Here is a 27,255-nt window from a genome sequence, read left to right on the forward strand (position 1 = left end):
CATTTTTTAAAATTTTCGTTCCAACCGTGTCAATGAAACAGACAGCTGAAAAGTCCAATATGAGGGAATGAAAGTCAGGCTTCTCCAAACCTAATGAGCGGAGGGTGACAGGACTCTGTGGGATGGACTCACTCAGAGTCTTCAGACTTCCAATCACTACTTCCTTGTTTGTCAGAAATTCCATTCCGCTTCCCTGGACAAAAGATAAATTCCATATGAACATTTGGCAGAGAACATAATTTGCCCCGCCCCCATTTTCCAATAAGTTAACACCTTTTTAGTTCAAAAAGTTTTTATTGAGACAGAAGAAAACCAAACATATGGTCCATTCCAATCCTTAGTACATTTAAATTGTATACGCACTTTATGTTGTACCCGCTTTCCCGCTCCACCAACTCTCACTGTGGAGCTCGTTGCTGACCCACCTCCGCTCAGAATTTTCTTTTTAAGAGGGAAACGCTATCCCACCTCAAGGTAAAGGCCCAAGAGGTGGTAGGAAGACAGACATAAAGAAAGAAACAGATAAAACAAAAGAGGAATTAACCAGAGATAGTGCTCCAGAGGACATAGGGGGAATAGGTAGGGATTGGGGACAGGGTGTGGGTTGGTAGGGGATGGGATTATGTCAGCGCTGAGAGGTCCTACTTACATAAACCGCCCGCCATGCTTAGTATCACCTAACGAAAAGGAGATTCCAGTATATCCTGGGAGCCGCTCCACAACGCCAGAGGGGGGCAGAACTCCCCCCTATGTTAAGTTAACACCTTTGATAGTAGTCTTATCTTCCCTAAATTTAGTTGGGAAGTGTGGATAGCAACCAAATTGGCTGCCATTATTTCTCTCATTGGAAGATCAATCCACAACAATACAGTCCTTAAAGGGGTTGTTTGATCTATAAAAGCAAATACCCTTTTAGTAGGATAATTGGCTGGCCGGTAATTTACTTTAGCGGCAAGTGCTGGGATTTATTTTTTTAATGCCCACATTTATGGCTGGTGAAAAATAATAACCTGGTGTGATCATGTACGGCCGGGCAGCAACCACGTCCTCAAGTGTTATAACTCATTCTGAAGTTTCATTTGGGACACACCTGCAGCTTTCAGAGCTCTTCACTCTCAACTGCTGTCTGCTTTCCTAAATGTACTGCACGCAGCACAGATCCCCGGAGGAAGGAGTGAGGATCATTTCTGAGCACTGCAACGGTGTCCCAACTAAAACTACAAAGTGAGTTATAGCGCCTGTGCAGCGTCTGAGGAGCAGGCCCACAGCCTAGGAGATAGTGGGGTAGAGTTTGGGCCTCATCTCGGGGCTCTTCCATCTCCCACCCTGAAGGTAGCACGGGACCTGTCCATGGCACCACCGGGGGAAACTTGCACAGGGGTAACCCAATACGTGGTTAACCTTTTTAACAGTCTTATGTCACGTGTGAAGCCACCATTCCTTCCTCTGCGGTGAATCCGAACGATGAAATAAATGATCCAAACACACTTGGAACTTTTGAATAACAAAGCTGGGAATGGTTGACAGTCCAACCAAAGTTATAGACTTGGGCCAGCAGGAAAATGGTGCAAAAATCACAACGTGATGCGACCGGGAGGAAATTACAGGATAGCAGGAGAAGCTACAGTCCTAGTTATCTGTAGTGTTCTGTTCTCGGTACAAACTCCTTTACACTCGCCAGCTCTCTACCGGTCATCACTCACATTTGGCAGGCAGGCACTCGACGCTGCATCGCAGTACCACTCTCTCTCTCCTCAGTGGTTCAGGATACCACTGGCATCTCCTGGGTAAGGCAGGTCCAGGGAAGGCTGAGGATACCTTTCAGCCTTTTCCATTCCAGACCACACAGAACTGATGGTGTCTGTGTGGCTCACTTGCAGCTCCACAAACACGCCTTACTTTTGCAAGTCCAGAACAGAAGACCTTGCAATCACATATAACAACAAGATAAATTACTCAGACATCTCACATACCAGGCATTTAACCCATTCAATGCTGCAGCTATGCAATAAACATCATGTTTACTCAACATAAAAGACACTGACAACACCTAGGCACAAGACAAATACAACAGAATGTGAGTATTGATTTTTTTTTTCTACATCGTATTCCCGGCGTACAAGACAACCTCTGACTTTGGAGAAGGTTTTCCTGGATTAAAAAGTCGTCTTATACGCCGGAAAATACGGTAGGAAAAAATGTCCCCCCCCCCAAAACAATGGGGAGAATTTATAATGACAGGGGTTTTTGACAGCAGTTTTCTGGCAGCTTATTTTCCCTTCTCCAGTTCAAGATGCAAAAGATTTACCAAATGTCACACAATGTTGATAAATGTGTTGCATCTTGATTTAGGTCTAGAGATGTGGAGTCATTTGTACGCCACGCAGCTACTGAGTTAAAATGGCAACAAATTTAACGACTTTTTAAAAAGTAGCAATTCTTAAATCTGGCAAAAAATCTCACTCCACTCAAACCTCCGGGACCTTTTGTAGACACTTTGGAAAAGTGGACTGAGTAGTGTTACATCTGTTCTTTTTGGTGTGCAAATTAAAGATGGTACAATGCCTCTGCAGCGCCACCTATTGAGAGGCAGCTTCCTTGTAAAATAATATCAGGCCTTCTAACATGATTGGAAATATAAAATAACCCCTGGTCTTGATTTACAATCCCAGTTATGTTACAAGGTGGGGCACTGATTTATAGGGAAGGTTCCTTCCAATAGGTGGTACTACAGAAGCATTGTACGGCCTATAATTCTCCTCAAGCCTATGAGGTAGTCTCCCCAAGGTGAAACTGCAACCCTCTCGAGATAGATATATAATGTAGAGGAATGCATATAAATGTATGTATGTAAGCATATGCTTTTTGGCACAAGTCAATAGTAAATTGATCTCAGGCTAGCATATTTAGCATATTTTTTTTTCACACGCAATATGCAGTATTCAGCAAATACACATATAAGAATGCGTATTTTATGCAACAGGCTATGATAATGATGTGTTTTATTTTCACATGCATAATATGCATGAGTGAAAAATGTTGGTCTGAATGTTCCAATGTAAAATAATGGGCTTTTAGCACATAATGCACACGCTAAATATGCTCATGTGAGTGAGCCAAAATGCACAGCACCAGTGATAAATGTGCTCCAATGTGTGCACTGTGTTTCAGAACTTTTTTTTGACCTACAGTTAACATGGCAGTGACGGTTTTTGTGGCACCAAAACGCTGGAGAAAAAATGCTGTGTGAGAAACCACCCTTAGAACTCGTTCACATAAGTGTATTATTACATGTGTAAACAGTGAATAGAACCCGTTTGTGATATAGACACTGGTAGGCTATCAGCCATTTTGCATGTTTCAGGCCTTATGTCTATCTCAGCTTCTATTTTATATTAGCCTATTCAGGCCAGGCTATATGAATTAATATATTTTCAGAATCAGGTGGGCCAGCTAAACAAAACGCACCTAAACACATTGAGGTCCGAGGCTGAGAACCCCCCCCCCCCCCCCTGAACGGCGTATCCACGTACCTGGGCATAATTTTACGTGTCATGCTTAGTATCACTGAATAGATAAAATCATGACCAAAAATATGCTAAATTACCGATTGGACAATCTTATGCAAAAATGTGGCTGAAATGAGGAATTATGGTTTTCCACAAGTCCATACGTATTTACCCCACACTTCTCTCAATGACCCCAGAGGGGGGAGGTTTTAAAACTGAATTTCTGGCGAAATTTTTAAACTGAGGGTCTCAGAAAGACCCAGGGTCTGACTTCAGAGACACGCCTTGGCATAAGGCTGTTCCCGTTGGTTTCAGTGACTCTGCACGGATCAGAATTTTGGGCCACATGTCCCAAATCTGGTATCTTTCTTTTATTTTAGAATACTGTTTGTGTGTATATACGTGTATGCCCTTATACTCCCGTGTAACATCCTATAGGTAGATAGATGTATATAGATATTTTTAATCTTCACTACTAATCTTTTTTTTTTTTAAGAATAAATCTGCAGTTTATTAGTCAAGCCTTGTCTGTTTAAAAACAAATCATAACTCCAAAGAGATTGTGTTCATAATTCATAGTCTGGGTTCCAGCTTACCTGTAATATAAAGGTTGGTGGTGGCAGCGTGTGTATGTGAGTGGTATTGTAGAGCGCTGGAGTGCGTTAGGCCGGATCTGGGGGTGATTTGTGCTTTCGGTCTGTATATGGCAGGACCCCGTGAAAGCTGGTTACAAATCCAACTTTAGTGTTCCAACTCCACACCCGCAATCTCAATCGAGGCTCTGCCGTGACCACTGTTTGCAGCAGCAAGAGCGCTCAGAATAGTCGACTTGTGACAAATCAGTGATAGAGGCGGCATCTGTTGGGTCTCCCCTCTCTCATCCGTGACACCGCTGATTTTAATGAGCTCATTCACATGAGCATATTTTTTAATGCGATTTGCGATTGTGTGAAAAAATATGCAACATTCGCTGCACATATATGCATAAAATCAGTGTGATTTTGTGTGTATTTTTTGTGTGGGCAAACAGGCAATGCATTTTTGCACACAAATACATATGGGTGAAATACGCAGGCGAAAGTGTATTTTAGACTCACAAACATGTGGTGTCTTTGAGTGTCTGAAATGCGCTTACGCCCCTGTGAGCCTGGCCTTACGGTACAGAATTGGTGCAGATTTTCTGCATAAGAAAATCTGCTGCAAATTCTGCATTAAACCGCTGTAAATTCTGTGATTTGTTTTGTGGGTCCTTATGACTCTGTTATCACATATCTGGGAAATCAATGTGTTATTTTCAGGCGCGAGTTTTGTCCATTTTGTTATTGGATGGTACTCGCATATGAAGCTTGTGTGTATAAATGCACCCTTAGGGCTCCTTCACACTGGCGATCGCAATATCGCTGTGAGAAAATCGTGGCAAAATCCCAATTTGGTTCAGGCGATTTTTGAGCGTCAGCGATGCTTTTTCTTGTGAAAAATTGTGCATCGCATTGCTGTCATTCACAAGGCAGCTTTCCTTTTTTGACACACAAAAAAGTTGTGCTCTGATTGGTTGCTGTGGGCAATAAGGCCGGTTTATCTGTCAGATAAATAAGGCTCAGTGTGCTCGGGCTGCCCGTATCACCGGCTGCTCACCTTTTGTGTCTTTGCCAGAATGCTTTCGGCCAGGTTGCTGACTTTCTGCAGTGCTTTCTTTCTCTTCTGAATGGCTTTCTTTTTCTTCTCTATCAGTTTGTCCACGTCCACCGCCATCTACAATACATGTTTTCTGAGAAGTGTAAGGGTATATTCACACCACAGATTTCACCGTGGAAAAATTAATATCACTTAACGCATGGAAATGAGATTTTCCATGTCAAAAATTCTGCATGCGGATTTTGCCCACTGAGACGGGGATTTTGACGCAGATTTTGGAGTCAAAATTAACATAGAATTCAACCATGGTAAATTCTGCTGTGTGAACATACCCTGAGAATCACTTGAAGTCCCTCCTGTATTAGGATATGGTCACAAGGCGGAATTCACATAAATTTCACTTCTAAAATCCACGTCAAAATCTGTGTCTTTTTGGTGCAAATCCGAATTTGCAAAGTGCCCTGTCAATGGGTAAATGTAGAATTTTGAAGTACAAATTCTAGTTTTTATGTGTTCCTGCATAGACATGTCGCTTCTTGGTACTTAAACACATGGAAATGTGATTTTTCCACATCAGATTACCACATGCAGATTTTGCCAATTGACAGGGCAAATTTAGCATGTTGATCTGTGCAAAAAAAGCATGTGGATTTTAATATAGATATTAGAGGCAGAATTCACGTGGAATGTTTCCACAGTGAATTCCACCATAGGAACAAACCCTTTGATACCAAACGTCTTACCTTCATCTTTAAGGATTTTGCATACAATTCCGCATTGGCAAAGTAAAGGGGTGAATTTGATTGGAAAATCTTCACACCAGGGAGCTCCTTAGCCTTGGAAAAAAGAATATCCCGTAAGATCTCCATCAGGGTCCATTTAGACGAGCCAATTTCACGTTCGAAGAAGCGAACGATGTCAGAGTTCGCTCAGGCAGGCCATGTATTTATAAAGATACATTGCTGGCTTGTTCAAACGAGAACTTTTCGGCCATTCACATTCGCTGAACCTCCAAACAGGAAGCGCTGACTGAAGTCTGCCGGACCTGCCAAGAAGATGTGCGGCAGAGCCGACACCGCCAGTTAGGTGATTGATTGTTTTGAGTTTTTTTATGTAGCCAGGGCTTATTTTTGGGGTAGGGCTTAAACTTTATTTCCCCCCCCTGCCGGCGCGTCATGCGCTATACTGTGCATGCATGATGGAGCGTCATGCGGGACGTTGGGCGGTGGATCCAGAGGTAAGTATGGGGTCTCGGGGGGGGGGGGGGGGCGCCGTGACGGGCTCCGCTGCGGAATCCCGCTTGCGGAGCCTGTGCCAGCCGTGGGCACTAGGCCTTAGTCATATGGTACTGATAGCAGGGAAGTGCTAACCTTTCTCAGGAGGATTGTGTATAGTAACCCGAGGACTGTGTTCCAGTTTTAAAGGACTTAAGGCCAAATGCAGACGGCTGGGTCAGATTCCGACTGCGAGCTTCTCGCAGCGGGATGCGACCCTGTGCCCCTGCAGTGACTTCTGGCTTACCTGTCCGGAGTCTTCACTCTGCGGATGTGTTGGCTGGCACACAAGCATAGTGCAGAGGTGGTGCGTCAGCACTGACGCGGCTGTGCGAGGCTGGCACTAGAATAGGACATGCTGCGATTTCCACCTCGTAAGCGGAATATTGCAGTTGATTTCCGCTCATGGGCATGGAAATGCTCCAGGTCCCGCAGTGCAAATACGCCTGTGTGCATTGGGCCTAATCTGTGCAAAGTGTTAATACCGTTTTCTTAGTACTGATATCTTATTGCTTGCAGTGAATAATATTCATTGAACTCACTTAGTACAGATAGCGCTTGATATTATTTGCATTTCTATATTCTTAAATAAACTTTGGATATTTTTGGTAATCTTGTCATTTTATGTCACATTCCGGGGGGACTGCTCTACTTCCATACAAAGAAGCTTCAATCGCCAGAGAGCTAGGGTCTCTAATAAAGGGGCCGTTCAGTGTACAACACTACTGGCAGCCATGACAATGGCCAGAGACATTGTCACCGACCGTAGCACAGGAGAATATAGGGACAAACTCTATAGAGCCTATAATGTTTGCAAAGACCTCAAACTATGCAAAATCCATCTAGAAAGGCATTGTGCTGCTGGGGTTATTTACCAAGGTTTTTTCTTCTGCAACTCTGTAGATATCAGACTTAGCAACTTGTCCCAGAAGGGAGTAATGAGGCCTGTGAGAGCATAATAATAAGATGTTATTGTACATATAATGGTTTGTAAAATTTTCTCCACATTGAAATAAACATATAGAATGACAGAAAGAACATCATGGGTCAGTGTGTCATTGTTCTGTTCCCCATAAAGACAAGGCCTGTCCTATATTAATTTTTGCCTGAAAAGAGGAGCTAGGTCTTATTTTCAGGAGATGTCTTAGTATAGTTACATAGCAGGCTCAGTACAGGACCCTCTCGCTGCTCTGTGGAGCTCCAACATGCTTCTTGCAGCCCTTGGCTGCCCACAGAAGATCAGTTCCTGGTTGCGTAATTCATAAATCGCGTTGTGGGATTTATGAATTGGCTGAGCCGTGGCATTGATTGGCCAATTAATAAATCACACCTCTACAAAGCGATGGCTGTGATTGGCTGAGCAGAACTCAAAGAACCAATCAATTCAGCGCTCCAATCAATGGCAGCTATAGTATTAGTTCTCGAGCGCTGCTCAGCCAATTAGAGCCATCGCTTCCTTGAGATGGGATTTAGGAGTCCCGTAACTGTGCCAGAGCTCCAGACAGCAGCAGGAGGAACCTGGACTGAGCTTGCTAGGTGATGTATTACTTTTTTTTAATAAGGCAGGGAGGGCTTTTTTTTCAGAGAAGGGCCTATATTTCAATCCTTCCCAAAAAATCAGGGTAGGGCTTATTTTCAGATGAGGTCTTATTTTTGGGGAAACAGAGTAGTTACCTGTGGTTATTGCTAGTTAGGTCACCTATTTTTACAGCTCCCTTAGGCTAGTTTCGCACAGGTGATTGAGATTTTGCCCACGAGAAAATCGCGGCAAAATCGTGTCTTTGTTCCCGCGATTTTTGGCTGTCAGCCATGCTTTATTTTAAGAATAATCTCGCATCGCATTGCTGCCGCCCGCGATAATATCATGTGAGAAAAGTCAATAGGACTTTCTAATGTTAAAATTGCATCGCAACGAAAGTTTGTTGCGTTGTGATGCGAATAAAAGGAGGCTCTGTAGAGAAACATGGGGGATGATTTAACAAAAAAAATAAATCTCAGACAGATAGAGCATGCCCCGATTTTTTTGTTCTCTCAACATCACATCAGTGAAAACGCCGATGGGAAGGAAACCATTGTAAATCATTGGCTTTTTTACTGACTCTCGCAACAACAGAAAATCACGCGATTTTCTCACCCGTAGGAAACCACCCTTAGAGTTCAATGCCATCTGTATAAATTCAGATGAATTGAGCTCCCTCTAGTGGTGTCTGCAGGCAGTGAGAATTGCATTATTTATCATGTTAAAGAAAATGAGCTCAACAATATTAGATCTAATCACAGTGGAGCTGTAATGTAGTGGTAGAAGCATCCTGCTCCCACCACAGCAGCCCTAGTGGCTACCACTCTGCTGGACTTGGGCCCATTCCACCTGTCAATGGTGCAACCGGAGAGTACTGTTTCTGGAGGCCCCACCACTTCGATGAGGTGACATGACTACTGCATCACCGCGCAGAAGATCCAGCTCCATGTAGGGACAATGAAGGATGGATAAGCTGTGCCTCCATACCACATCAGAGTGCATTAGGAGGAGGGATATAAAATAGCCAGGTGGCCATCTTTCTTGAGAAGTGTGATGCACAAACCGAGGTCTTAAAGTGGTCGAGGCCAGCTGCTACAGAAAGACAGGCAGCCGTATGTCTAAGCTTGGGAACGCTCAGGTGCCTTCAAAATAGAGGCCTGTAAGATCATGATGGATGAAGATAGTGTATGTAGAAGGGAGTGTTCCTTCCCATTGTTTCCTAGATGCTGAGAGACAGTGGGTGTTGAGAAGGTCACATGAAGAATAAATAAAAGTAAAGTGAATCACAGAGAGTAACAGTAAGTCGGATGCTCCTGTATGTTACAGAGTGAGTAAGTGGAAGGAAGAAAGGATACCTCTTGATTTGAGAAGCATGCCAGGGGCCAATGTGCGCAGGTTGGGGAATACTCGGGAGGAAAGAACCTGTTGTGGGTGTGTAGGGCAATGTAGAAACCGTAGAGAGACCAGGAAACAAGAGACAAGCTGCTGTGAGGTGAAGTAAAAGTGAATTCAGATGACTATTTCCAAGTCTACAATCCATTCTAAAACTCACAACTGAGTCCTGAAGGTGACTGTGACCAATCCAAACACGACAGAGATGCCCAGTCCCATGTCCAGGTTTAGACAGATGGTCGACAGGAAGGTTGCAAGCCATATGAGCTGGAACAAGAGAAGTCTATCAAGCATTGATTTATATCCTAATTAATTTGATTACAGTAATATCCCGTAACACCGCACACATCAACAAACAGCACGTTCTCACCACATCACAATAAACAGACGCAAAAGACAACATTCTTGGCTGCTCTCACTGCAAATATTTATTGGCTGATACCTTGTTGCACCAGTTTTTTTAATTAGTGTTCCAGCTAAATATAACTGTGAACACTATTAAGTCTGTCACAATGGCAAAGAATGCCTAACATTGTTTATCCTAAGCTTCATAGTTTGTAAATGGAATGTTAGAAAAGCAGTAAAGACTGACACAAAGGCAGTGCAATAGGAGAGAATGAAAGAGTGTAGCAAGGCAGAAGTAGTGAGGAAATGTAACTGTGCACATACACTATATACACTGACTGATCACTGCATTAGGAACAGCTGGTATGTGACATCCTGTGATCAGTAACGCGGTCACATGTGATGGCCGGTCATGATCTACTCACGTAATGTGCTGAGTTCTCCTCTGCGCAGCAAAAAGCAGCATTTGTCAGAAATGAGTAAACATGGTGACTTGAGTGACTTTGACCACAGGCAAATTGTTGGTGCCTGGAGTGGTGGTGCCAGTATTTCTGAAACTTTTGTGTTTGTTGGCTGTTCCCACAAAACAGAGAGTACCAAGACTAGTTGAACCATGGAGAGACATCTGACACAAGATCACATAACGCCAGACCACAGTGAGCCAACTGACCAAGCAGTACAACAGATTCAACAGGCGAGTGGTGGCGGTGTCATGGTCTGGGGAGTGTTTTTCTGACATGGCCTAGGACAGTTGGTCATCATACCGCAATCCTTGAATGATGAACCCTAAAAGGACCTGTTGACTGACCATCTGCATCCATATCTTCAGGAAGTCTTCCCCGACCACAGTGCTATCTTTTAACAGGACAACACTCCATGTCTTTGATTTCGGATCCCTAGGGACACAACAATGGACTCTCCACACTACCTTGGCCCCCAACCTCACCGGACTGTAACCCTATTGAACATGTTTGAGATCTGCTGGAAAGGGCTGTGAGATGCAGTGATTATTCAGAGTATGCCGTCTAGGGTCTGTGGAAAGTTGGGTGCCAATGCCTAACCTTCAGATTTATCATTCTCTTTTAGAACTACTTGGTTGTTTAGAGAAATTATGTTTAATTTACATTATGTTTACACAATTATTTTGTTTTTTTTTTGCAAACTCCATGAAGGTGATGACCCACATGAAATAAAAAGCCAATAAAACACCATAATGCAAGAGTAATGCATACCACCACGCCAAGGTTTTTGCCATTTAGTATTACCTACCAGATCATACCTGTCAGTCCACCATAGAAGGGGTATATCCATAAACTGCTTGTACATGCCCTTCAGGTTGGCAATAACAATGCTGGATAGAATTGCCTTTGGAGAAAACAAACAACAAAATTGTGAATGGGTCAATCATGTAATATCAGAGTGAGATAGGTGCATTCAGTATAAGAACAATCTTGGGCAAAAGTTGAATTGGCCCATTACATGACCACCAATGACATCTCATACCACTGTGTAAAAGATGACATCAGAGCATACTACCTGTGCTCTGATGTTACAACCCTTTTCACATAACCCCCACCCTGCACTCAGACATCACAGCCCTCCCCAGATAACCCCACCCTTAATCTGACATCACAGCACTCCCCAGATAATTCTACCCTCACTCTGACATCACAGTTCCCTCTAGATAACCCATGTACCCTCACTCTGATCGGTGGCTGCTCTCTACAGTTCTCTTTTTGTGACTTATTTGAGGAAATACTCCAAACCTATCATTCATTCTCTGTGATCACTTTCTAGTGATAACAAGATATAGTTACATTCACTTTTACTGTAGGCTGTAAAACGAGACGCCTTTTTTTTCAGCTGAGTCTGGAGTGCAGCCATATTGACCACTAGATGTCAGCAAATATTTTGCAATATATTCATACTTATGACAAAATAAATCATACGGAAAGAGAAAACCGAGCTGAGATAGATCCACAGATAGTTGGAGGACTTTGGGGGGAGGGAGAATGTTTGCTATACTTATCTGTTCCTGCACCCATGGAACTCCGAGCTCAGTCTGTGAGCATGACTCTTTTCAGTCAGGCTGGATTCACATGGACAATTTTCATGCGCATGTTCCATCCAATAGCAATAACGATGGAATTCACACGTGAAAGTACATTGCAGCAATACAAAACTCACTACATGTCCTATTTTTGGGCAACTCCTTGCAAGGAATTGTCCATAATTTTTTTTTTTGCGATCTTTTAAAAAAATAAATCCCACCCACAGGCCATGAGATTGTATATTCAAGTGCAAAGTGATTTTTACCACTAAAACGATCGGAAGCACTTGTTATTATTTTCACACACGTGAAAAATGCATGTGAGAATTAATAGCTTAAGGCTACTTGCACACGGACGAATTTTAAGTTGCACCTGAGATTCCCAGGTGCAACTTGCGTCGGACAGCACATGGACATCCTATCCATCTGCTGTCCAGTTGTCATTTTTTTAAATCTGAGAACAGGACATGCTGCGATTTTTCTTACTCTGACTTTCTGTCCGAGTAAAAAAAGCCTGTGTGCACAGACCTATTTACATGAATAATTGCTATCGCTGTCCGATCTTTGGACCAAATTTTTTTGGGGGCCCGAAAATTGGACAGAAATATCGTCTGTGTGCAATAGCCAAAGAGTTCAATATTGGTTCGAGTTCTTTGGACGGATATCATATTCACCTTTATGAATCCAGCCTCAGTGTGCGCACTCCCATAGAGAGCAATATGCGAGGGGGTGCTGATAAGTCTTTGGCTTTGTGTTCTTTTTTGTTTCTATGGTAACGAATGTTACATCACATGAAAGCCTTATGTGTCTAATATATGTTTTTAAAATGTTGTGTTTGTAGCTTATGGCAACAGTGATCTCGGCACGCGGGAAAACAAAATGGCGGAGTCTAAGGCGATATTCACAGCAAATGAGAGCAGAGGAGTGATAAAATTCTTGTTTCTGCAAGGAAAGTCCGCAAAGGATATTCATGGTGATATGTCGCAGACATTGGGGGATCAATGGCTTTCATATTCTACAGTTAAGAACTGGGTTGCCAAATTCAAAACGGGCCACTTCAGCACCAATGATGAAGAACGTTCTGGACAACCGAGAGAGGTTGTTGTTCCGGAGATCGTCGATGCTGTGCACAACCTCATACTGGAGAATCGGTGAATTTCAGCTAAAGGAATAGCAGACATCATGGGGATTTCTCGTGAACGTGTTTGTGTCATTATCCATAAACATTGGAACATGAAGAAGCTATCTGCAAAGTGGGTCCCCAAATGTTTGACAATAGATCAGAGAAGCATGCGAGTGAAAACCTCCCGGTCCATTTGTCAGCGTTTCCGGACTGATAAGAACTTCCTGGATCGACTGGTCACTATGGATGAGACTGGATTTATTTGTATGACCCTGAAACCAAGGAGCAATCAGAAGAGTGGAGGCACAGTGGTTCTCTTTGCCCAAAGGTGTGGGTGCAAAAATCAGCCACTAAGGTGATGGCGTCTGTGTTCTGGGATAAGGAGGGCATGCTGCTAGTGGACTACCTTCAAAATGGTTCCACCATCAATGCAAGGTATTACATTGAACTTTTGGACCAATTGAAGACAGCTCTGAAGGCCAAAAGGTGCGGCAAGCTGTCCAAAGGAATCTTGTTCCTGCAAGACAAAGCCTCCGCTCACACTGCACAAGCGACCACGGCAAAACTGGTGGAGCTAGGCTTCCAGCTGGTTGACCACCCACCTTATTCACCAGATCTAGCTCCCTCCGACTATCATCTGTTTGCAAACCTGAAGAAACACCTTAAGGGTACCAAATTTCACACCATTTCTGATGCCATGGCTGCTACGGATGACTGGTTTGAGGCACAACAGAAATCCTTCTTTTTGCAAGGCTTACAGAACTTGGAATACCGATGTAAGAAGTGTGTTGACATCAGTGGAGAGTATGTGGAATAAATGTAACGTTTCATCTTCCTATCTAGTTTCTTTCTGGGTAAAGCCAAAGATTTATCAGCAGCCCCTCGTATGTGCACGCACACTGACTGAAGAAGAGAGTCACATTCACTGCCTGCACACGGACTTCCATGGGTGAGAACAGGGAGCAGGGTAAGTATGCAAAGCACACCCCGCACTCCTCAGAACCTACTCATAACTTAGTTTGTGGTGCTTATAGCTGATGACCGGTTCCATTTAAAGGGGAACAGAGAAAAAAAATGAGTGCAGAAGTTCTTACCCTAGGAAGACAAGTGAAGAGCTCACCCGCCTTGAGAATGATCACCAATATAATGATCGCAGATATGGATCCAGCAATCTGGAAATAAGGGCAAATAGATTATTTGGGGAAAATTGTATTTTTAAGGGGTTTCTGCTTACCGAAGAACATCCCTTCAGTGGGCTGTATGTAGTAAAATTAGAAACTACACATTACTTACCCCTCTGCTGCCGCCAGGATCCAGCGCTGCAGTCCCACTGTGATCCTGCCGTCTGTTGTGACAGCTGAAATCATCAGACGTCAGGTAACCGCTGCAGCCAATGAGAGACTGCAGTATCAAGGCACTCAAGATATGAGCGCGATATGAATGATATTTCAGCAAACCACTAAGGAATAATCCTTGCTCTGTGTACAAGCAAAGGAACGACTGTCATTCGTACACCTCAACAACTTTTCTGAGCAGCTATCTAAATGATAGTTGCTCGGTGTAAAGGTTCCTTTACTTGCAAAGGCTAATTGTGTGTCTAATTGTAGAGGTGCAAGGCATGTTACAGTGTATTCATCTATTCTGTAGTGCGATCAAATTGTGCTTCATTGAAGACATCACTGCAAAATCAAGGCAAACTGCTGTGGCTTTTTGTGAAATTAAGGGCTTTTACCCAGTAGCGATTTTTTTAACGCTGCGATATCGCTGCGTTTTTTTAAATGCAAATGTCAATGGGACTTTCTAATGTTAAAATCGCATCACACAAACTTTTGTGCGATGCGATTTTAACATTAGAATGTCCCATTGAAAAAAATCGCAGCGATAAAAAAACCCGCTAGCCTGCTGTCTAAAGCAGTTTCCATAACTCCCATTCACATCTAGGGTAGTTTTGCAAGCAGTGGCGCAGCGAGCTTGGTTCTTTCCATAATTCTGGTCACCGCTCCATTCAGTAACCACCTACCAGGAGGGACACAGTCGGAGAACCCATGTTCTGGCGATCGGTGCGGGTCCCAGAGGTGAGGCCAGCATCTTTTAGACTTTTATGAGGTGCAACTTTTGTATGAGTTACCGCCAAGTTGAAAAAAAGTGACAAAAGTTGTGGGCCTTTGGAGCAAATGCTATGTATGGTATTGCCTTTCATAGGTTGGCATGGTCTTCTTTCACTTCTAACGCAACGCTACAGGTTCCCACTACCCATTATAATGTAGAACAACCTAGCATCTCTTTCTGCAGGCCCCATAGCAGTGGTATGAGCTGCTTCTTTGGTACTCCAGTCTTTGCCATGTTCTCATATCATTACCTGCGTGTTCCCTCCAGTACTTTCCTGTACAAGGCTTCTGGACATGGATGAGGTGACAGCAAAACAATGGAAGAAGCTGCCGGTGAGATTACTTAATCCGAGCGCAATCAGCTCCTTAGAGGAAGAATTGACATACACAAATTGTGTTACACTCTGCTCATGAATACTTGCAAAAAGTTTATATTTCGTACGACTCTGGTCCATGGAGTATGTCTAGTATTGCAGCACGAAGGCCCAATGTCCACGGGCGGATTTGTGGAACCTGTGCGGGAGATCCGCAAATCAAGCTGGCCATAGGGATGCATTAGCAGGCGCAAAACAATTTTTTTCTCTTTCCCCCAGCGTGCGGATCACACGCACAGGAAGAAATCGCAGCATTCTCCATTTTCCCCGGATCCCATAGGGACAGTTTCCACTGAAGTCAATGGAAACAGTCCGATCCACAGCACAGCCACAGCTGTCACTGTAGACGTACCGCGGATCCACAGGAAAGCAGGAGATTTAATACAATAAATAAAAATTGCACTGCGCACACATCTGGCACATTGGCCAGAGCGTCCAGATGCATCCACCGTGCTAAAGAAAGAAGATACGTCCGGCACGAAGGAGACCCGCACTAGATCTGGACAGGTAAGAAAATGTCTTTTTCTGTCCATGTCTGTGGGCATGGCTGGATTGCACTGCAGGATTCAGCAGATGGATTCCGTGCGTGCAAGTGGACACTGGGCCTCAAATACATTCAATTAAATATAGACAACCTCTAATAACATGGACAAGATTGCTGCTGTTCTTGAAAAACAAAAGCAGACATATAATCTCATATAATGTGTAAGGCTAAAAAAAATACACTTTTTACAAAACAAAAAGTGATAAAACTTACCTGGTTACTGTTCACTTTATATCCATGCTTCATTGCAAACATTTTAGCCAGAGATATAGTCATAGCATATCCGACCACAGCAATGGCAAAGGCATTGCCAGCAACATTTGCAAAAAAATGAGCATTGGGTATTGTTGGTGCTATGAGCCTGTAGTAGAGAAACAGAAATGTAGCTAATATAATACTGACCCTTATATTCAAGAATGGAACTGCTATAATACTGCCCCTTATGTACAAGAATATAACTACTATAATACTGCCCCATATGTACAAGAATAGAACTACTATAATAAGAACTACTATAATACAGTCCCTCCATGTACAAGAATATAGCTACTATAATACTGCCCCTATGTACAAGAATATAACTACTATAATACTCCTCCCTATGTACAAGAATATAACTACTATAATACTACCCCCTATGTACAAGGATATAACTACTATAATACTGCCTCCTATGTACAAGAATAGAACTACTATAATACTGCCCTCTATGTACAAGAATATAACTACTATAATACTGCCTCCTGTATACAAGAATATAACTACTATAACACTGCCCACTATGTACAAGAATATAACTAGTATAATACTGCCCCCTATGTACAAGAATATAACTGCTATAATACTGATCCTATGTACAAGAATATAACTACTATAATACTGCCCCTTATGTACAAGAATACTACTACTATAATACTGCCCCTATGTACAAGAATATAATTGCTATAATATTGACCCTATGTACAAGAATATAACTACTACAATGTTGCCTTCTTTATACAAGAATATAACTACTATAATACTGTCCCCTGTACAAGAATATAACTACTATAATACTGCCCCCTATATACAAGAATATAACTACTATAATACTGCTCTTATGTACAAGAATATAACTACTATAATACTGCTCCTATGTACAAGAATAAACCTACTATAATACTGCCCCCTATGTGCAAGAATATAACTGCTATAATACTGACCCTATGTACAAGAATATAACTACTACAATGCTGCCTTCTTTATACAAGAATATAACTACTATGATACTGCTCCCTATGTACAAGCATATAACTACTTTAATACTGCTCCTATGTACAAGAGTATAACTACCATAATACTGCCTCCTATGTACAAGAATATAACAGTTATAATACTGCCCCCTATGTACAAGAATATTATTACTATAATACTGCTCCAATGTACAAGAATATAACTACTATAATACTGCCCCCTATGTACAAGAATATTAATACTATAATACTGCCCCCTATGTACAAGAATATAACTACTATTATACTGCCTCTATGTACAAGAATATAACTACTATAATACTGCCCCCTATGTACAAGAATATAACTACTATAATACTGCCTCTATGTACAAGAATATAACTACTATAATACTGCCCCCTATGTACAAGAATATACCTACTATAATACTGTCCCCTTATGTACAAGAATATAACTACTATAATACTGCCCCATGTACAAGAATATAACTACTATAATACTGCCCCTTATGTACAAGAATATAACTACTATAATACTGCCCCCTATGTACAAGAATATAACTACTATAATACTGCCTCTATGTACAAGAATATAACTACTATAATACTGCCTCTTATGTACAAGAATATAACCACTATAATATTGCCCCTTATGTACAAGAATATAACCACTATAATACTGCCTCTATGTACAAGAATATAACTACTATAATATTGCCCCTTATGTACAAGAATATAACCACTATAATACTGCTTCCTATGTACAAGAATATAACTACTATAATACTTCCCCCTATGTACAAGAATATAACTACTATAATACTGCTCCCCATGTACAAGAATATAACTACTATAATACTGCCTCTATGTACAAGAATATAACTACTATAATACTGCCTCTTATGTACAAGAATATAACCACTATAATATTGCCCCTTATGTACAAGAATATAACCACTATAATACTGCCTCTATGTACAAGAATATAACTACTATAATATTGCCCCTTATGTACAAGAATATAACCACTATAATACTGCTTCCTATGTACAAGAATATAACTACTATAATACTTCCCCCTATGTACAAGAATATAACTACTATAATACTGCTCCCCATGTACAAGAATATAACTACTATAATACTGCTCCCCATGTACAAGAATATAACTACTATCATACTGCCCCCTATGTACAAGAATATAACTACTATTATACTGCTGTCTAAACATGAATTTATAATTATGGAGATGAGCAGGAAGGAAGCTCTCAGCAGACATTTATTTTCTGTCAAAGATACATACCCTGTAGGAATATCCCCCACAATGCCTATGCCATATTTTCCATGAAAATTCACTCCGTATGATATTGCAGTAGAAATGATGAGCTGGTACATAGAAGTAGATATGAGCACAGATGAGACATAATGGTTATATAATCTTTTGACATAATATAACATAATTAGCGTAGAAGGAGATTACATGATGAGCTGTTGATGATTCAGCTCATACAATACAACCATTGTCCTCATTGCAGCAGATGCAAACGTTGTTTATAAAAGTATAAGTACTGTTCAGTTACAGTAAAGATTATTATTACAAATAATCATTTATTATTTGTAATAATCTTTATTTATACAAATAAAGATTATTGTTAGTAAGTCTAAAAGTTTTTTAAAATGTATTTGCAATACCACTCTTGACCACATGTCGTGCTGTTTAGGAGCCAGAAAAGACCAGGAGCAACCAACACAGTGCAAAATATAATTCTCTAACACTCCCCCTAGTGGTGAAATATTTAGTCTACTCATTGATATGTTTTGCTCTGCAAATGCACCCTCTACTTACCACCACCAGTTCTGTGGGGATGGGCATGCATAACTTAGAATGGAACCTATGATTGATTTCTTTTACAGCAAAGAGGAAAACCAAAGCAACGGCGCTCACAACAAGCGTGCCAATATTCGTCTTGTGGATTCTGCGGAGTAAACTGACCAAAGACTGAAGAGAAAGGAACAACATAATATGAACACATGCTAATAATCATTAATAATTTAGGCCAAATCTCATGACTGTGTTCCATTAATGTTAACCCGTCTTTATAGTCTACTCTGCTCTGTGGTCATTCCTATGTGTTCATCCTTAGCTTCCTGGTTCACATGCATCCCAACTGTTCAAGGGGGACAGTTCTGGATTTCAGGCGCTGTCTCGGGGGAGGCATATTGAATGCCCCAATTTCAACTATATCTGTATCCTCATGATGCAGATACAGCTGAATACAATGGTGGAACAGGGAGCCTTCTACCGCATCACTACTGCTGCAGCTGACTTGGCGCAGCAAGTGTAATGCAACAATGTCATCACAACTGCTGCCACAAGTCACAGATAGCACCAGCCGGAAAAGACCTGCAGAGTAATCTCCTTCATTTGTCATAGGAACAGGACTATGTGAGTTTTTATTTTGTTTGTTTAAGGCGGGGGAGGGGGGGCATCACTAAGGACACTTTTATAGTCTGTGGGCACTAAGGAGGCCTCTTTAATGGGTACAGGGGCTTTACTCTTGTGAGGGAATGCTAAAAAGGTATAGCATTGTGGTAAGGGTACTACTGGCATTATTGCTGTGAGGGGGACACTAAGGGAGCATCTTCATTGCATATGGTGCATCACTACTGTGAGGGGGCACTAAGGAAGCAGCATGTTGTGGTAGGAGCAGTACTGGCATTACTGCTGTGAGGGGGACACTAAGAGAGCATCCTCACTGTATACGGTGAGGGGGCACTAAAGAGGTAGCATATTGTGGTAGGGGCAATAAGTAGTAAGTATACTGGGGGGCACTAGTGGCATCACTACTGTTTGGTGAGCACTAAGAGGGGATCTTTACAATATACAATGCATTCCAGGACAACTAGGGTTGCCACCCGGCCGGTAATTGACTGGCTTGGCCGGTATTTTTCCCGCAAGGCTGGTGCCGGTATTTCTTCTTTTTCCGGCCCTATTACAGACCAGTTTTTTTGTCAGGCTGCCGTGTCCCCAGCGGGGATGAGGAACACATCTGCCACATGCGGCAGATGTTTTCTTCATATCCATGGGGAATAAAGAATTTCCTACCACAGCTGGCACAGATGACAGCTGCGGTAGAGGATCCAGCTGCCGACACTCCTTAATTCTTTTTCAGGGAAGGGCTTTAAATATAAACCCTTCGAGAGCTGTCTGTGATTGGCTGAGTGCCTCAGCCAATCAGAAGCAGCTATTTCAGCAGGCGGAGATTTTAATTCCCTGCCTGCTGAAAGAACTTCAGTGCAGAGTCGGGGGACACCATAACTACAGGGCGTCACTGTGGGATGTCACCATTACCACTGGGGTCACTGTGGGATGTGACTATTACCACTGGGGCCGCTCTGTGGGATGTCACTATTACCACTGGGGACGCTCTGTGGCATGTCACTATTAACGCTGGGGCCGCTCTGGGGGATGTGGCACGCGCTTGCGTGTAAATTGTATGTGGCGCGAGCACCTGCAGACTGCAGAGTGTTCTCGCGAGTAGATGACGTTTAGTGTGAATCACACTAAATGTTATCTACTTGTGAGAACACGCTGGCCTGGATCCCGCACATGCACACAGCTGCTGGACGGGATCCAGGAGATAAAGGAGAGAAAAAAATGATGCGATAAGCCACCCACCAAACATGCCCCTTGATACCATGGCCGGTATTTTTTCGTGACAAAGGTGACAACCCTAGGGACACCCCTGTCTATAAGGCGACTTGAGCACTTTGCCTGAGGCTGTGCCCCTTCCTTATTGCAGAGGGTTGAAATTTATAGAAGAGCACTTGCTTCGTAGGCTAAGTCACCACTAGTGCGGTCCCACTGATCCTGTATTATAGAATTTGAAGTTAATTGTATCTGCATCTTTAAGAGGCTGATATAATTAACAGTGTCAGCACTGGAAGCCATGCTGCGCTCTCTGCATCGCCACCCGATGCCTTTTATGTGATGCGGGCAGCACAATGATGTCATTGTGCTACCTGCTTCTTTCTGCAGGATGGCAGCCAGAAGAGGTAGGGTAAGTGGAGGCAAGGCACTGTGGAACCATGGGGGAGGTGAGTGACTCTATTATTTTATTATGGGGGATAATATGGCTAATAATAAAGGGGACATTATGACTAATACAGGAGACATTAAGGCTATTACTAAAGGGGACATTATGGCTACTACAGGGGACAGTAGGACTATTACCAAAGGGGACATGAAGGCTACTACAGGGGAAAGTATGGCAATTACTAAAGGGGACATTATGACTACTACAGAGGACAGTATGGCTATCACTAAGGGGAAATTATGGCTATTGCTAAAGGGGGCATTATGGCTATTACGAAAGGGGACATTATGGCTACTACATGGGATAGTGTGGCTATTTATTTCTACAGAGGGTATTATGACAATTTATTAATACTAAAGGGGACATTATGGCTATTATTAAAGGGGACATTATGGCTATAAGTAACAGTAAAAATTTTTTTATGATAAGCCCTTAGGAACCAACCACATTGCAGCTTTCATTTATTGGTTGCTATGGGCAACAAGGCCAGTTAGATATATCAGGCCCAAAGATTCTAGTTTATGTGTTATTCTAACGCATAAATGGAACATTCTATATTTACACTCAAAGATGAATGTAATAGTTTCTGGCTACACTCACATATATACAAACGCTCATATTTTAGGCTATTCCGTTCCAGTTCAAGAGACTCACGTAAAACAGTGACAGAGGCTGCGATCGCTCACTTAGGGGGAGGCCGAGTATGTGCTTCAGTTGGGAAACGGTCACATGAATGGTGGCTGCGGTGGTGTAACCCCGGACCAGCGGCTCTGAGAGGTAAGTGACCACAAATCCAAATTGCACAAGGCCCAGAAAAAGCTGCAAATAGGTGAGAGCAAAAAGCATAAATGCTCAGGCGTCATAATATGGATATAAAGGACATTTAAAGGCTATAAAAGAATTTGATTTGGATTTGCAGCAATTCTGCATCACAATCTGCACGTGTATTTTGCGAAGGATTTATCCGTAGTGTAAAATTGCATCACATGTGAATCCGCCCCTAGAGGGCTGCAACTTCAGGATCAAATAATGCAAGACAAGGGGGTGTAAAGGAGCATGAAAAATAAGTTAGTTATGTACCATAGGGCCAACCTGGTGAGGGGGCCCCTCATATACCACAGCGTAGACTGTTACCTGGAATAACCCCACTAGTAACGTGATGGCAGCCATATACTCCACTCTGGCTCTGTCTCTTGCTATGGTATCAATAGTTTCATTTCCTGGCAATATAAAGTTTTCATTTGGTGCCAAAGACTCAGTGACGCTGCCAATCATGATGGACACCACAGCAAAACTGCCTGAAAGGAAAGCATATATTCAGTCCAAAGCCAAATTGGACATAGGGCTAAAAAATGTCTAACGTCGCAGGCCTCTCACCAGCTAAGTCAAAAGGTACTGCACACTGATGAGGGGCAAACACCCCGAAACAGCTGCCTGTGTATGGTTTTCTGTCTTTGTTCCCTATTCCCAATCAGTGTTTCAAAGGCTTGTTTAAAGAGTTATACATTGATTTGAAGGACTGCTGCCATCCAATAGATGGTGCTGCAGAGGTATTGTTCCATCTTCCGTATTTGCATAACTCAAGACTGACTCACTTATTCATGTATGGCACTATACAGTAATATCTGTGCATACATTATTACTTGTCTTGTATTATAATTATACTCCAGAGCTGCACTCACTATTCTGCTGGTGAAGTCACTGTGTACATACATTACTTATCCTGTACTGATCCTGAGTTACATCCTGTAGATCTTTTTATTATAAAAGTGAAAAACATAACAATAAACAGAACATAAATATCGCTCACTTGGCATAAGACATAAACATAAAACAAATCATCACTTATATTATCTGTACTTTGCCTTACTTCAGGACAAAGGAACAAAAGCAAAAGGTCCATCTGGTCCAAATAATACACACCGCACACTACACCAACCTGCACTCCAAAACTACACTCACTCATCCTCACCAATACATATATACTACATACTACATATAACAATATACCCACATGTAAGAAAACATATCTAACTCACAGGATCCAGCCTGAAATCCCCAAAAAAGAAGAAAGAAAACGACTAATAACCAAAGCAATTATATAATAACAATAATGCAAATAACAAAAGTAGTAACAATAAGAACAACCCCATACCTTTTTTTTTTTTTTAATATTTTTTGCAAGTTTTTTTTTTTATAAATTTTTTTTTTTTTTTTTTTTTAATGCCCACCACCTAAAAAAATAAAACCTTACATAATCCTAAACTAACCCTATATCCAGACCAAACCACCACACACCCCAAACAACCCCCTACGGTGCAGCCTGGGAGCCACGCCTGCATCCCAAGTCCATGCTCAATGTCTATGTCCAGGACGAGCCGAGCTGCACCGCATACACACACCCTGCCCGCCGCAGCCTGAGGGCCACGCCCGCACCAACAGTCCGTGCCCAGTGTTCATTGTCCGGGACGTGTCAAGCTACGGCTGAGGCATAAATCCCCCCCCCCTCCCCCCAATAAACCCCCACCCAACCTATCTATAACCCCTCACCCTATATACAAAACAAAACATAACATAACATATAACATCTCTTATACTACACAACTACAAACCAACACTACATATTAATACCCGAAAGCCTAAGGTTCAGTTACCTGCAGCCGTACATACTTTATCTTTGACCGAAAACAAAAACTCTACTAGTGTCACACTCAGCCCTCCACCAGGACTGGATATGATAAGCTGGGCACCGACCAAATAGAGAAAAACTATCCCTATAGTTAATCTGTCCCTACAATGTCCCTACTCCTTCCCTAAAACTTACCCTCAGAGAAACTGTCCCTACCTCTCCCTATTCTGTCCCTACAAAGACCCTAACAATAAGAAAAATGTCCCTAACGAAATACAAACCCTCTCCATAGGAGAGAGGCCTTAGTCGTGCCCAACCTCTCATAATCCAGAGAGCGCACCTTCACCAGGTCACCCAGGATGTTTCTATTCACCTCATCCACGGGGAGGATTTTCTCTTCCGTTGAAACTAGACACCGTGCGTTCCAAATGTGAAACCTGACCACTAGGCTGACTAAGAATAAAGTGCACCGGTCCCTGCGACCAAGGTCCCCGAATGCCCCATAGACCCATTCCGCATACGAGAGGCGTGCCAACCTGGGCCAACCAATGGAGGCTCCCACCCGATTGTATACCTCTGTATTAAAGGGACACTGAAGCAGGAAATGCTCCATGCTTTCCAGCACGTTGCTGCACTCCTGGCGGGGGCAACCCCTATCTACCAGTGGCCTGCTCTTCAAGTTGCCCCTTACATACAGTCTCCCGTGGAAACAGCGCCAAGTCAAGTCCCAAAACTTCAAGGGGATCCTGTCAGAATTCAATAAACGTAACCCTCCCTCCAGGTCCCGACTTGGGCAGTCCTTGAGCGCCAGGGGCTTCTGGAAATGGGTCAACAGAACCCTCTTATCGAGGAGTTTCCTCGACAGAGTTCTGATCTCCCACATCCCCAGACCCCACCGACGTATCATCTTCAGAACCACGGTAGCGTAAGCCGGAAGATGCCCGTGCGGCGTGCGAAGATCCTTCACTCGCCCTCCTGTCTCCCATTCCTGGAAGAAAGGCCGAAGCCATCCCCAACAGGAGAATACCCACGGAGGAGCCCTCTCTTGCCAGAGGTTGCCTATATTGATCTTAACAAAGGTGTTTACGAGAAACACCACGGGGTTGACCATAGATAACCCCCCTAGTCTCCTCGTGCGATATGTGACATCTCTCCTAATTAGGTTCAACCTGTTCCCCCACAACATTAGGAAGAACAGGTTGTAGACCCGGGTCCAGAGAGGTTCTGGCAAAATGCATACGCTGCCCAGGTAGATGAATAAAGGGAGCAGGTATGTTTTGATCAGGTTAACCCTTTCCCGAAGGGTCAAAGACCAACCCTTCCACTGGGCCACCTTCTGAGTGGCACCATCGAGCCTGACCACCCAATTTTGCATGGGGTAATCTCCCCGGCCAAATTTGATGCCGAGAACTTTAGCCGAGTCCTGGGGCACTGGAAGGGTGTCCGGGAGACTAAATGTAGGATCTCCCCTTCCTAACCAGAGACTTTCGCACTTATCCCAGTTGATGCCGGACCCGGATGCTTCCGAGTAGCGATCCACCTCTGCCATCACGTACTCTGCCTCCCCCCTCGAGGACACAAAGACGGTGACGTCATCAGCGTACGCTGCCACCCTGAGGGCGGCTTCCGGCACCGCCCGATCCATCCCGACCCCCGCCATAGGCCCACCATCAATCATCCTAAGGAAAGGATCAATGGCAAACACGTACAGCAAGGGGCTCAGAGGACAACCCTGACGGACGCCAGACCCAACCTCAAATGGGTGGCCGACCCAACCGTTCACTAGCGGGAAAGTCTCAGCCCCCGCGTACAATGTCTTGAGCCAATTGACAAACCCCACTGGCAGGCCATATCTCAGAAGAACAGACCAGAGGTACTCGTGATTAACCCGATCAAACGCTTTGGCCTGATCCAAGGACAGCAGGTACCCCTCCCAGTGACCAGCCCTACCCTGCTCCACTGCCTCCCGGACACCTAGAACAGCACTAAAGGTGCTACGGCCTGGAACAGAGCAATGCTGGGCGCCCGAGAGGAGCCGGGGTGCAAACTTGACCAGCCGATTAAACAGCACTTTTGCCAGAACCTTCCTGTCCGTATTGAGAAGCGCTATGGGACGCCAGTTCTCAATACGGCTCGAGTCTTTACCCTTTGACAGAAGGATCAAAGCCGACCTCCTCATTGACTTTGGGAGAGTGTCCGAGGAAAGACACTCATTGAAAACCTCAGTCAAGAGGGGACTCAAGAGGTCCTTAAAGGTCTTATAGTACTCAGATGTTAAGCCATCCGGTCCTGGCGATTTTTTGAGCGCAAGCCCATCAATCGCCAGTTTAACTTCCTCTATGTTGATCTCCTCTGTCAAAACATTAAGGGAGAGGTCATCCCCTGGCTCAGGAACAGCTTCAGCCAGGAAAGCCGACATCACATCTCGATGTAGATCCCTCTTCCTCAAAAGGTGCGAGTAGAAGGATCTGATGACTTCCAGAATCCCTGATCTGGACCTGTTCAGAGATTCCGTACCGTCGATCAGTCCAGTGACAACTTTACGATTCACTGACATCTTGCAGTTTCTGTAAGGGTCAGGTGAGTGGTACTTCCCGAAGTCCCTCTCAAAAACCAAAGATGCGTGCCTATTATACTGGCACCCTTTGAGCAAAGACTTCACTCTGGAGATCTCCTCGCGGCTACCTCCAGTCGAGACGAGATGTTCGAGTTTCCTCCTCAGGCCCTGATAAAGACGATACTTACTCAGGCTCCTGAGGCTAGAGAGCTGGCGGAAGAACCTCGCAGCCCTGATCTTGAACATCTCCCACCACTCTGACTTACTGCTACAAAGATCCAGTAATGGTACCTGGCTCTGCAGAAAATCCTCAAAGGACTGTCTTATCTCTGCTTCCTCCAGGAGTGATGAATTCAGCCTCCATAAGCCTCTACCCATCCGGGGGGTCTCTGCAACATTCAGGGAAAACAAAATCAGACAGTGGTCGGAGAATTCCACCTCAACAACAGAAACTGGTGAAGAGATGGCTTCCTCCTTCAAATAAAACCTATCTATTCTAGACCTGCACTCGCCTCTATAATAGGTGAAACCCGCGTGGCCTGGGGTGTGCCGGATGTGGACATCCACCAGGCGAGCTTCGCTAGCTATGCTATTAAGCGCGACGCTATCATAAGTCAGCTTGCCTAGGGAGCCTCCCCTGTCACGGGTCCTCGTGACTGCGTTAAAGTCACCCCCAAAGATCACCTGCCGACTAGTAAAAAGGTACGGCTTGATCCTCATAAAGAGATCCTTGCGGTCCCGCTTGGTTTTGGGACCATAGATGTTGATTAGCCGAAGCTCTTGTCCCTTCATGAGAACATCCAGGATCAGGCACCTCCCTATTTCTAACTCAATAACCCGTCGGCATTCAACTGCTGCGGTAAAAAGT

General features: G+C 43.5%; 1 protein-coding gene across 1 annotated transcript in view; it reads right to left on the minus strand.

Annotated features, from left to right (window-relative positions):
• The window catches only part of CELSR3 (cadherin EGF LAG seven-pass G-type receptor 3), a 200,665-nt gene that overhangs the window by 5,538 nt on the left and 167,872 nt on the right, over positions 1-27,255 (minus strand). Inside the window, exons 40-52 of the mRNA XM_066594934.1 lie at positions 22,336-22,499; positions 21,856-22,020; positions 18,951-19,103; positions 18,408-18,490; positions 16,087-16,234; positions 15,207-15,320; positions 13,942-14,019; positions 10,944-11,039; positions 9,490-9,596; positions 7,294-7,363; positions 5,888-5,980; positions 5,145-5,261; positions 2-193 (exon numbers count right to left, since the gene is read on the minus strand). Of these exons, the coding sequence (XP_066451031.1) occupies positions 2-193; positions 5,145-5,261; positions 5,888-5,980; positions 7,294-7,363; positions 9,490-9,596; positions 10,944-11,039; positions 13,942-14,019; positions 15,207-15,320; positions 16,087-16,234; positions 18,408-18,490; positions 18,951-19,103; positions 21,856-22,020; positions 22,336-22,499 (1,580 nt within the window). The remainder of the gene's footprint in view (position 1; positions 194-5,144; positions 5,262-5,887; positions 5,981-7,293; positions 7,364-9,489; positions 9,597-10,943; positions 11,040-13,941; positions 14,020-15,206; positions 15,321-16,086; positions 16,235-18,407; positions 18,491-18,950; positions 19,104-21,855; positions 22,021-22,335; positions 22,500-27,255) is intronic.

This window comes from Eleutherodactylus coqui, chromosome 3 (assembly GCF_035609145.1).
Source record: "Eleutherodactylus coqui strain aEleCoq1 chromosome 3, aEleCoq1.hap1, whole genome shotgun sequence".
In the NCBI taxonomy this organism is placed as follows: domain Eukaryota; kingdom Metazoa; phylum Chordata; class Amphibia; order Anura; family Eleutherodactylidae; genus Eleutherodactylus; species Eleutherodactylus coqui.